This window comes from Poromitra crassiceps (genome assembly GCF_964638095.1).
Source record: "Poromitra crassiceps genome assembly, chromosome: 8".
Lineage (NCBI taxonomy): Eukaryota > Metazoa > Chordata > Actinopteri > Beryciformes > Melamphaidae > Poromitra > Poromitra crassiceps.
In genome coordinates, this window is record NC_139629.1 from 8,895,734 (window position 1) to 8,908,233 (window position 12,500).

Consider the following 12,500-nt stretch of genomic DNA (forward strand, 5'->3'; position numbering starts at 1 on the left):
TGAAAGCAGCTGTTTAGTTTGTTCTGCCTCTGTCTTATTCCTGACAGATGTATTTATAGAGCACAGTTCATACAGTGAGAGGACTCCAGCTGCTTTACAAGCTTGGTTTGAGAAAAATAAAAAAAAAGCATTTATTTTACCTTTATTTTACCAGGTAGTCACTTGAGATCAAAGATCTCTTTTACGAGCAAGACCTGGCCAAAATGGCAGCATCTAAAATATAGCATAAATAGCATAAAAACAGTTGGAATATAAAAGAACAAGTATAAAAACTGTACATTAGAAAATAGCAAATATACAGTCATGAAAAGTACATGCTTGTATGAAGGTACTGCACCAGCAGGGGGGCATCTAGCAGAACTTCAACTCCCACAATGTATGAAAGTGTGCGTCATTCAAGTAAGCGAGAAGGGGTGCAAACTAGGGGTACGGGGAAAAATCGATACACCATAGTATCGCGATATTTTGCCTGACGATCTTGTATCGATATTTGGACGCCAAGTATTGATATTATTATTATTGTTATTATTATTATTTTTTTTAAAGGCCATGCCATGCCATGCCAGGCCACCGGGCATCTGTCCGAAGCGCCCGATGTTGCAGTCCGCGCCTGCAGTGGCGTATTGAGTCCAGAGAAGCTTAATAATGTAGCCTACGTGTGGGGCAAAAACAAAACGAAACAAAAAAATACTGCATGTTTTACTTCCGGTGAGGTCAAGGAAAAGGTAGGAAAAGGAGTTAGACAATATATCGCAAATATCGCAATATTCAATATATCGCAATACTAGCATATCCCAATATCGCAATACTATCGTATCGTGACTCAAGTATCGTTTTAGTATCGTATCGTGGGCATCTGGTGATTCCCACCCCTAGTGCGAACCGTGCGAGCCGTGCACAGCACCTGAAACAGACAAGGCAGAGAGAGGAAGTGTCACTGTGGGAACTGATGTGATGATGCTGAGAGGACAGAGGATGTGTTCAGTCAGATCCTGCAGGCTGGCTCAGGGTGCTGCTAACCCTCCAACATTTACATTACCTCAATTCAAGCCCTTAGGGTTGCTTATAAGTGTATCCGATGTATTAAATAGTACTGTAGTACAGTATAATACTAACTATTAGAGGCTTATTTTGACCAGGGTTGTTTCTGTTCACTCTGAGACTAAAACAGAACGGTCGACTTCCTGTCTGCTTTACTAAACATACTTGGACATCATGTTTCGAACTTCTCAGCGTCCTTTTCCTTATTCTGCACATTTATAATTTCCCACCTATTACTGTGTCCAGTCAGAAACAGCTTTGCTTTTGCCAGCTTTGGTCTTTGTTTTGGTCTTAAAATCAATTACAGACAGCGTGAAAAAAAATCTAAAAAGTCTTAACTTTGTCTTTTTGGAACGCGCAGGTAGCCTGTATTTACTGTTAACGTGCTCTGCTCTTTGCTGTCGATAAAGATAGTGTGTGTGTGTGTGTGTGTGGGGGGGGGGGGGGGGGGGGCGGCTTGCAGCATGAGGTTTTTTGCAGTGTTGTATGATGTGTGTATGTGACTTAATTTATATGTTTACACTTTACGGTTTCACTTTCCACACACACACGCACACACACACACGCACGCGCACACACACACACACACACACACACACACACACACACACACACACGCACACAGGCAGAAGTGCACTTGGAAAGGGGAAGTGTTTATGCGAGAGTTGATTTCTCCCGTGTGGCTCTGTGTTCTCTGTGCAGAACAAACACTCCACAGCACACCGCGCTCGCTCGCTCGCTCGCTCTGATGTCCAATCACTCTGTTATACAACATGTTTATTCTATCATGCGCTCACCTTCCACCACCGCTCCACCATTTCACTTTCATGGAACGTTGGAAGACTTTAAAATATTCATGTGTTGTTTGCTATATGAGTCCTGTTTGTGAATAGGATATTGTGTTTTCTTGATGCGTGGGTAGCCAGCTGTGTGTAGTCCCAGTCTGTCTCTATAGCTGTGTGTAGTCCCAGTCTGTCTCTATAGCTGTGTGTAGTCCCAGTCTGTCTCTATAGCTGTGTGTAGTCCCAGTCTGTCTCTATGGCCGGCCTAAATAAATATATTGGTGTGTCACTACTAGGGATGGGCATTTCTAGCAAAAACACTATTCGAAATTCGCTGGCCAAATTCGAATTAAATTCGAAATTCGAAAATAAAAATAAAAATGTAAAAAAATTAAAAATGTTTTTTTTTTTTTTTTTTTTTTTTTTTTTTTTTGTGAGTGAAATGTTGCATTGTCTCCCCTGATTCTAAGTCTACGGCTTTATTAATTAATATAAAAAGCTTCTGCTGTGGATTTTTAGCTCAAACAAGCATTGCACCACTGAAGTAAAGAACATGTTACATGACATTGACATTTTCGAAAATAAAAAACAGTTTTGACAATCATGAGTGGTTCATTAAATATTTAGTAGGCTCAGGTCTGAGTGCCAAAGGGGTGCCAAAGTCACCCCCTCTCCCTCTTCATGGGATTTCATCCGCCATTCATTTTTCCATAAACCTTGCTTAAAATGCTTATAAAAATTGTTTTACTTGCTCAAACCAAGCGATTTGACTATACTTAGAATCAGGGGAGACAATGCAACATTTCACTAAAAAAAAAAAAAAAAAAAAAATCGAATTTCGAATTTCAATAATAAAAGTCGACCTTGATAATAACAACGATTATTCGAAAATTCGAAATTCGATGCCCATCCCTAGTCACTACTCACTACCTATTGCCTAGTTGCAAACATCTCACCAACATTTGCTCTATCAGATGCTCCAGGATTCTATTGTAAATACTTGTTTTAGTGCATTGGATTTGTATATTTTGTGCTTACATTGGGTTATGGAAATTGACTTTTTGTGTCAGTGTGGTAGAATCAAAAAGAATATATATCTACCATAAATTGGGATGGGACAATATATTGAAATTCCAAATTGTGCAATACGTGTCAGTGTGTATGTGTATGGTGTGTCGGCTCCATGTTATTCTGCTGTAGTAATAATCACTAATGAGACACTTGTCTTCCATCATAGTTTTCCAAGCTCTCCATCCAAATTATATTCTTGCACTTTGCAATGACAATTGTTTACATTCTAGCAGCCAATGGGATCGCTGGCAAGAGCTGTGTCTCAGAAATGAACAGAATTCTGCACAGACTTTTAGTTATTGATCACATCGTGTCCACAGACTTTTAGTTATTGATCACATCGTGTCCACAGACTTTTAGTTATTGATCACATCGTGTCCACAGACTTTTAGTTATTGATCACATCGTGTCCACAGACTTTTAGTTATTGATCACATCGTGTCCACAGACTTTTAGTTATTGATCACATCGTGTCCACAGACTTTTAGTTATTGATCACATCGTGTCCTGGTTGTATCTGCACAGACTTTTAGTTATTGATCACATCGTGTCCTGGTTGTATCTGCACAGACTTTTAGTTATTGATCACATCGTGTCCACAGACTTTTAGTTATTGATCACATAGTGTCCACAGACTTTTAGTTATTGATCACATCGTGTCCACAGACTTTTAGTTATTGATCACATCGTGTCCACAGACTTTTAGTTATTGATCACATCGTGTCCACAGACTTTTAGTTATTGATCACATCGTGTCCTGGTTGTATCTGCACAGACTTTTAGTTATTGATCACATCGTGTCCACAGACTTTTAGTTATTGATCACATAGTGTCCACAGACTTTTAGTTATTGATCACATCGTGTCCACAGACTTTTAGTTATTGATCACATAGTGTCCACAGACTTTTAGTTATTGATCACATCGTGTCCACAGACTTTTAGTTATTGATCACATCGTGTCCTGGTTGTATCTGCACAGACTTTTAGTTATTGATCACATCGTGTCCTGGTTGTATCTGCACAGACTTTTAGTTATTGATCACATCGTGTCCACAGACTTTTAGTTATTGATCACATCGTGTCCACAGACTTTTAGTTATTGATCACATCGTGTCCACAGACTTTTAGTTATTGATCACATTGTGTCCACAGACTTTTAGTTATTGATCACATCGTGTCCACAGACTTTTAGTTATTGATCACATAGTGTCCACAGACTTTTAGTTATTGATCACATCGTGTCCACAGACTTTTAGTTATTGATCACATCGTGTCCACAGACTTTTAGTTATTGATCACATCGTGTCCACAGACTTTTAGTTATTGATCACATAGTGTCCACAGACTTTTAGTTATTGATCACATCGTGTCCACAGACTTTTAGTTATTGATCACATAGTGTCCACAGACTTTTAGTTATTGATCACATCGTGTCCACAGACTTTTAGTTATTGATCACATCGTGTCCTGGTTGTATCTGCACAGACTTTTAGTTATTGATCACATCGTGTCCTGGTTGTATCTGCACAGACTTTTAGTTATTGATCACATCGTGTCCACAGACTTTTAGTTATTGATCACATGGTGTCCTGGTTGTATCGAACGCTGAAACTCAGATTCAGACCAAAGAAAACAATCACAGTTCCTGATGAGAAAGTCAAGGGATACAGCAGCAAAGTAATGACATTAGATTAAAAAAAACCAAAACAACAACAACAACAACAATGTATCTCACCATATCTCTACATGTGCTCTGTGTGTGTGTGTGTGTGTGTGTGTGTGTGTGTGTGTGTGTGTGTGTGTGTGTGTGTGTGTGTGTGTGTGTGTGTGTGTGTGTGTGTGTGTGTGTCCCCTGCAGTCGGAACCAGCTGGGGTCTCTGCCCTCCTGCCTGTGTGGTTTACCGCTCAGAGTTCTGAACGCCAGCAACAACAAGCTGGTCAGCCTGCCGGAGAGCATCGGACAGCTACACAGCCTCATGGAGCTGGTGAGAGAGAGTGTGTGTGTGTGTGTGTGTGTGTGTGTGTGTGTGTGTGTCTGTGTGTGTACGTGCGTGTGTGTGTGCACGTGCGTATGTGTGCCAGGATAAGACTCATCAAATAGTTTGTTGTCGATTGGGAGCTGCTGTCCGCTCTCCAGTGGGACCGGCCCTGCACTCCAAAAGTAAATAGGCATTTTTGGAACCATTAGGGGTTCTGCTAAATGAGAACATACCCAAGAAGAACCCAATAATGTTCTTCGAGGAACCTCTTCATGGGCATTGGACCATATTATGCACCATATATTATATACACCATGTACTGTATGTGTGGCAGCCTGGGAGAACCCTTCACCTGTCGCTGCTACACATTGCTGGTAATGACCCAAAGAAGGTCGAAAATGAGTTTTGCAGGTATTTTGAGATTTTGAGTGATTTGGTTCTCCGTAGTAAGTCATGGTGAATAATTACTTTCATAAAACAAAAGGAAAAATATTAATTGTTATGGTTTTGGTCGAATGCCACTGTAAAAAAAGAGAGTTTTTCCTCACGTTTTACTTTTAGAGACATAACACAATTAAAATACTCATAACTTTTGATCTGAGTCATTCCAAAAGTTAGATATATGGAAGAGTTTCTAATTTACGGAAATGTAAATAAATAAATAAATGAAAATGTCAAATTTTCACCATGTGAAGGGTTTTTGCAGGCCACCAGACGTATACACCATTTACACCATCAATGAACCTTTAAACAGAAAGTAATGGACTCTATCAGCTGTGACAGATATGGGTGCGTTGTTGCTTGCTCCTCTGCAGGACATCAGCTGTAACGAGATCACGGCTCTTCCCCGTCACATCGGCAGACTCAAGGCTTTGCGAGAACTGAACGTCCGCCGGAACCTCCTCTGTGTCCTGCCAGAAGGTAAATTTGAGGAAAAAAACGTGCGTTTCCAGAGAGTAAATTTAGTCCAAACAAAACAATACCTCATGTCCTCTTTCTCCTCGTGTGAATTTAGATCAAGTTCTTCTCAGTCTGGGTGAACTCACAGAAACGTCTTCTCTCTGTTCTACAGGAAGGCAGGTTTGGGTCACAAAACCCTGTCTTGCTTTTCAGAAGCTCAATTTAGACCAAACAATCATTTCTGTTCTCTTTATGGGAGACTTAGATCAAACATGCCTTTATGTTTACTTGTTCTCTTTCTGGGTACATTTGGACAGTATAGATGTCCTGCAAGATGTTTGATTTTAAATATAGAAGCCTTCTGGGTATTGCCAAAAGGTAAACTTAGACCAAACAACCCTTTATGTCGTCTTTGTATGTGATTTTACATCAAGGAACCCTTTGCCTCTTCTCTCTCTGGGTCAAATCCAACCACAGAACCTTCTCTCTGTATCTGACTTTATAAGAAGCCGGGTGAACCCTGTATGTGCACTCTCAGAGGGTCAATTTAGACCAAACGCCCCTTTCTGCCCTCACTTTACTGAATTTAGAACAGGCAGTCTTCCCTGCCTCCTACTGCACAGTGAGTACAGTAGTACAACGATCTATGATCGCCCGAGGGACGTCGCTACAAAGTCACCAACATGTCACCATCATGCCTCAACTTTGATTTTGGACACTAGTTACTTTGTTACTACAGTTCATCACCGCGTACGCTGCTGTTGTCTGCAGTGTGCTTATCTGTTATCTAGCAGCTTTCATTTATTCTGGGTCTGATTGTTTTGATGGTCAACTAGTATGATCACAGAGGCAGCTTTGATTAATCATGTCTGTTCTAAAGAAATCAACAACAAATGTCAAGTGCGTTCAGCTCTCAGCTGTACAGATAACAACATTATGTTGTGTTTACCCTTTTCTTCCATCAGTTTTAAAGCAGGGCAGGCTAATGCAAATATTCCCAGGTTGGGAAGTGTATTCTGAAAGTGAGTTGGAGCCTGCAGACTCCACCGCGCGTCAACTAGCTGCTGCAGTATGCTTTTAATAACACCACGCTTTTAATAACTCCATGTAACAAAATATTGTTTCGTTGCACTAATTGAAAATGTAACCATATGAAAGGAGAATAATAATAATACAGTTTGTAAAGCAGTCTGCAGAATAGCCTAATGTTATGTACCTACAGTTATGTAACTGCCTTTGCAATGTTAATGTTTAGTTCATGTTTTTGTATTCTTTTATAAAAGTTTAATTCAACTAAATATATCGTCTTCATCCAGGTCTAGATAAATAGCATAAATTGTCCGTTGATTAATTTGAGATCAGAGAATGAATCAATGTTAGGATAAGTGAGTTCCATAATGTTGTCATGACAACTGAGCCAGCGATGGGGGCCATAGTTCAATTCAATTTAAGCCCCAGCGATGGGCCATCGCAACGACGATGACAGATCGCCTGTCGCTGGGAAGTCTAAAAAAGATGTCATTGCGAGCGACAATAGAATATGATCATCGCCGGTGGTGCCGATGATAAATGGCTGTATACTCTGAAGGGGATGAAAGCTGCTTTGCGTCTCAAACGGCGGAAGAGGCTCGGCTGACATGATCATCACCAAACAAGCCTCTCTTAAGTCTGCGCACTTTCAGGCACAATTAAAACCTTTCAACCCTTCCTCTTCGTCATCTCCGAGAGTGGATTTAGCCCGTACGACCCTGTGGACTTCCATCGCGAAATATTAGCCATAATGTGTCACGTAACGGTATGACCTCGTGGAGGATAACAGATTGGGTAACACTTGACAACAGCCTTGTTCTTACAATCATAATTGTACGCTCTGCACTTCCGTTGTTTTGTTACACCCTCAAGTACCACTAAGCACATGTGACTGACGGACGCTTCACGAAGGAGCAGGAGTGCATTGGTGCTATTGTGTTCTTGCAGTGCTCTCCAGACGTTCATATGCAGGTTCATTCACTGGGATGGAGCCATTGTAAAGTCAAGTGGTGTTGGATCCTGCTTTCTGCACTGTGTGATCTCTCTTCTGATGGATCCTGCTTTCTGCACTGTGTGATCTCTCTTCTGATGGATCCTGCTTTCTGCACAGTGTGATCCCTCTTCTGATGGATCCTGGTTTCTGCACTGTGTGATCCCTCTTCTGATGGATCCTGCTTTCTGCACAGTGTGATCCCTCTTCTGATGGATCCTGCTTTCTGCACTGTGTGATCTCTCTTCTGATGGATCCTGCTTTCTGCACTGTGTGATCTCTCTTCTGATGGATCCTGCTTTCTGCACTGTGTGATCCCTCTTCTGATGGATCCTGCTTTCTGCACAGTGTGATCCCTCTTCTGATGGATCCTGGTTTCTGCACTGTGTGATCCCTCTTCTGATGGATCCTGCTTTCTGCACTGTGTGATCCCTCTTCTGATGGATCCTGCTTTCTGCACTGTGTGATCCCTCTTCTGATGGATCCTGCTTTCTGCACTGTGTGATCCCTCTTCTGAAACCAAAGGCAGAAAGAGTGTCCACAGTAAACGTGGTCCCAGAAGGAGAGGCGGAGCTGCTGTCTCTGTCCACGCCCTCCAGTCCCCAAAATATACCTCATACACCCTCAATCTGACCTGAGAACAGCTTGCAGGCCTGAGGGTGAGGCAGCGACCACACGCCTCTCTAGAATCATCATGAGAAGAGAGAGACACCTCTGTCTGTCTGTCTCTCTGTCTCTCTGTCTGTCTGTCTGTCTGTCTGTCTGTCTCTCTGTCTCTCTGTCTCTCTGTCTGTCTGTCTGTCTGTCTGTCTGTCTGTCTCTCTGTCTGTCTGTCTGTCTGTCTGTCTGTCTGTCTGCCTGTCTGTCTGTCTGTCTGTCTGTCTGTCTGTCTCTCTGTCTGTCTGTCTGTCTGTCTGTCTGTCTGTCTGCCTGTCTGTCTGTCTGTCTGTCTGTCTGTCTCTCTGTCTGTCTGTCTGTCTGTCTCTCTGTCTGTCTGTCTGTCTGTCTGTCTGTCTGTCTGTCTGCCTGTCTGTCTGTCTGTCTGTCTGTCTGTCTGTCTGTCTGTCTGCCTGTCTGTCTGTCTCTCTGTCTGTCTGTCTGTCTGTCTGTCTGCCTGTCTGTCTGTCTGTCTGTCTGTCTGTCTGCCTGTCTGTCTGTCTGTCTGTCTGTCTGTCTGTCTGTCTGTCTGTCTCTCTGTCTGTCTTGTCTGTCTGTCTGTCTGTCTGTCTCTCTGTCTGTCTGTCTGTCTGCCTGTCTGTCTGTCTGCCTGTCTGTCTGTCTGTCTGTCTGTCTGTCTGCCTATCTGTCTGTCTCTCTGTCTGTCTGTCTGTCTGCCTGTCTGTCTGTCTGTCTGTCTGTCTTTCTGTCTGTCTGTCTGTCTGTCTGTCTGACTGTCTGTCTGTCTTGTCTGTCTGTCTGCCTGTCTGCCTGTCTGTCTGCCTGTCTGTCTGTCTGCCTGCCTGCCTGCCTGCCTGTCTGTCTGTCTGCCTGCCTGTCTGTCTGTCTTTCTGTCTGTCTGTCTGTCTGTCTTGTCTGCCTGTCTGTCTCTCTGCCTCTCTGTCTGTCTGCCTGTCTGTCTCTCTGCTCTCTGTCTGCCTGTCTGTCTCTCTGCTCTCTCTCTATCTGTCTGCCTGTCTGTCTCTCTGCCTCTCTGTCTGTCTGCCTGTCTGTCGATTAATAATAATAATAATAATAACAATAATAAAAACTATAGAAGTCATTAGCCTTACATACTTTACTCTCTGATAATTTATTATCACAAATGTGTTATCAATTTTAAAAAGAGAGTTGTGCTGTTAGAGCTCTAGTAGAAGGCAGTAGAAGAAGTTAGTAGAAGGAGTGAATGTGAAGCAAGATGATCTAAAACATCACTCCTGCTCATTCAGGATCCACTGCTTAAATTCAGGTTAGGATAAAAACAAGAGCCAACAATGGTGAGTTGAGAGATCTTTTTTTTCGTTCTCCAGTTCATTCTTGATGGTCTGAACCTGAGTGATAAACAGCAGAGTATATTTTCCACAGCCCTCCTGCACCCTCTGCCTGAACTCCTGAAGTCTTTGTAGATTTACGGCTGTGTTGTCCTCACTCAGTTGGTGTCAGAGAGCCGCCCACCTCCGTCACCTGCAGGCGGCGCTCAAGATGGAGCAATTTGTGGAGAGGCTCCCCGAAGAAGTTCAGAATTGTAAACATTTATATGATACGGTACGGAGGTAAACGAGCGCTGTCGCGTGGTTTCCATTCACTGTTTCCATTAAGTTTCCATTCGTTTGACTATAAAATGCGCTTAAAAAAAAGATTGGACACCATAGCACAGGCCTAAGAAATAGTTTTTTTGTCAGCGAGAAAGAGGCAAGATTTGCTGTCTCTTCCAACACGGTGGTGGGTCTTCATAAGCGGTTACCTCTCCTAATGTTTTGTGACAGTGGAGAAGCTGCTGCTGTGTTTGTTCTCCACAGTCACCCAGGATGGAGGATTCATTTCATCCCTGCGCCTCCTCCACTGTCACATCTGTTCAGATGTTTCCCCAAACATTGCAGATTATTGTGCTCCACTCGTATCACCGTCTCTGGGTTTGATTGATGAGGTCTGGCTCGGCAGCTCGACGCCGCGGCGACCAGGCGGCTCTGAGCGAAGAGATTGGACGACAGCTGTGAGCGGTGTTGTTTTTGAATTCATGTCTGCTGGCCTTTTGCCCACAGTCTCAGACACTGCAGACGGTGTGTGGAGATGCTGTAGGACAGTGATACTCAACTGGCGGCCCGCGGGCCACATGCGGCCATGTGGCCCGCGATGGAATTGCACAATTTTTTTTTTTTTTTTTTTTTTTTTACAGTGCACCTGAACGCAACATGCAAGATACCCGCTGAATAAGTGTCCAAATGTTCATGTCATTCTGGTCAATACTCCACTTATGTTATAGCATTTCAGTCTGGAATATGGAATATCTTTCAATAATCTATGATTTAGCTGCTAAATTGTCAAATACCGCCGTCTGCTTGCTACCCAGGCATTTATGTATGTACTAACTTACCCTAACTAACTATCCGGTGTGCACAACATTGTCAGACTGAACTCTGGCTGACACCCCAAAAACCTACAATCCGCTACAGAAAAATGTATATTGTTTGTTTATTAACTGGCCCCTGGCCTTCTATCATTTCACGAAAGTGGCCCCCGGGCAAAGCAAGTTGACTATCCCTGCTGTAGGACCACCATCAGACACTGCAGACTGTGTGTGGAGATGCTGCAGGACCACCAAGGCTGCTGCTGCTGCTGGTTTGAAGTAGGGATGCACCGATCCACTTTTTTCACTTCCGATCCGATTCCGATACCTGAATTTGGATATCTGCCGATACCGATATTATGCCGATACCAATATTTTTCTTGAATAGTAATTAGCAAAGATTTGGCCAATTACATTTTTTTTTTTTAGATATACCTTGCAAAAAGCAGACAAAATTAAGAAAATATACAAGGCAAAGAAGGATACTATTATACATTATTATACAAATTACGGCCAGCTGTGCGCTGGAATTGCAAAAAAAAGTGCCATATCGGCACCCGATACCAATATTGGATCGGATCGGCCCCATCCCTAGTTTGAAGTTGGCAGGTTGGGGAGGCAGGAGGCTAATGTTAGAGTCAGAGGCAAGTTCATAACTAGAAAGGCGCTGATGAAAGCAAAAAAATATAAATAAAATAATAATAATACATTTTCCCCTTTGCCAAAAACATCACTGTGGCTACTTTGGCTACATCTGATAATAAACTCATCGAATGCGAGCACACTCACAACAAGAGTTCCACTAGAGGGTGCAGGGCCAACACAAGTCACAAGAGCAAAGAAGACACAGGCCAGCACTCCAGAATGTCCTTTCAAAAATGTAATAAGTGCCCACCACCCGGGTGGGGGTCGGCAAAATGGCCTTTCTGTGTGGAGTTTGCATGTTCTCCCCGTGCCTCCCGGGGGTCTCCTTCATATAGGAACCCCCTTCACAAAAACATGCAACATCCTGGTTGCTTATATGGTTCCTCCTCTGATCGTTAAGGGCGCCTGTTCAGAGGGAGGGGAACTGGTTGGAATAGCGTTAACCTCCCACGTGCTATGTCCTACCGGTGAAGCTTCCCCTGTCAGGTGAAAAGAAGCGGCTGACTTGACTGCCCATGTCTCGGAGGATGCATGGAATCAGTCTCGGCTCTCCCCAGATCGGCAGAGGATGGAGTAGCAACCAGGATTGAGTAATTCAAATGAGCACTAAACGGGGGATAAAAATGGGATAAAAAATCGGGAAAAAAACATAAAAAAAAAAAAAAAAAAAAATGTAATAAGTCGCCTGGGACGGCATGACGTTTCAGCATCAAGCCTTCATCAGTGTTGTCAACGTCTGATAACAATCATGATAACTAACAATCCAGTACATGGCGGTAATACAACAATTAAGTCACTGTCTAATGCAATTACCATAGTAATTAGCATGCAATTATTATTATTATTATTATTATTATTATTTATTGGCTTGCTGACATCACAGCAGACATTCGAATATTCGTGGAAAACCTCAAACGAATATTCAAATTTGATTCCCCCCCCAAAGACAGCCCTAGTGTGTTTGTGTGTGTGTGTGTGTGTGTGTGTGTGTGTGTGTTGTACAGTTTTCCTTGTAATGTATTTTTCTCATTTCAGCAGCACTATAAATAAACTTGTT

The 12,500-nt window shown here is 42.7% G+C and overlaps 1 protein-coding gene across 2 annotated transcripts in view; it reads left to right on the plus strand.

The window, feature by feature from the left end:
• lrch1 (leucine-rich repeats and calponin homology (CH) domain containing 1) overlaps positions 1–12,500 on the plus strand; it is a 121,747-nt gene that overhangs the window by 55,949 nt on the left and 53,298 nt on the right. For both annotated transcript variants that reach the window (XM_083642109.1, XM_083642110.1), the window contains exons 3-4: positions 4,754–4,880; positions 5,690–5,795. In XM_083642109.1, coding sequence (XP_083498235.1) covers positions 4,754–4,880; positions 5,690–5,795 — 233 coding nt within the window. The remainder of the gene's footprint in view (positions 1–4,753; positions 4,881–5,689; positions 5,796–12,500) is intronic.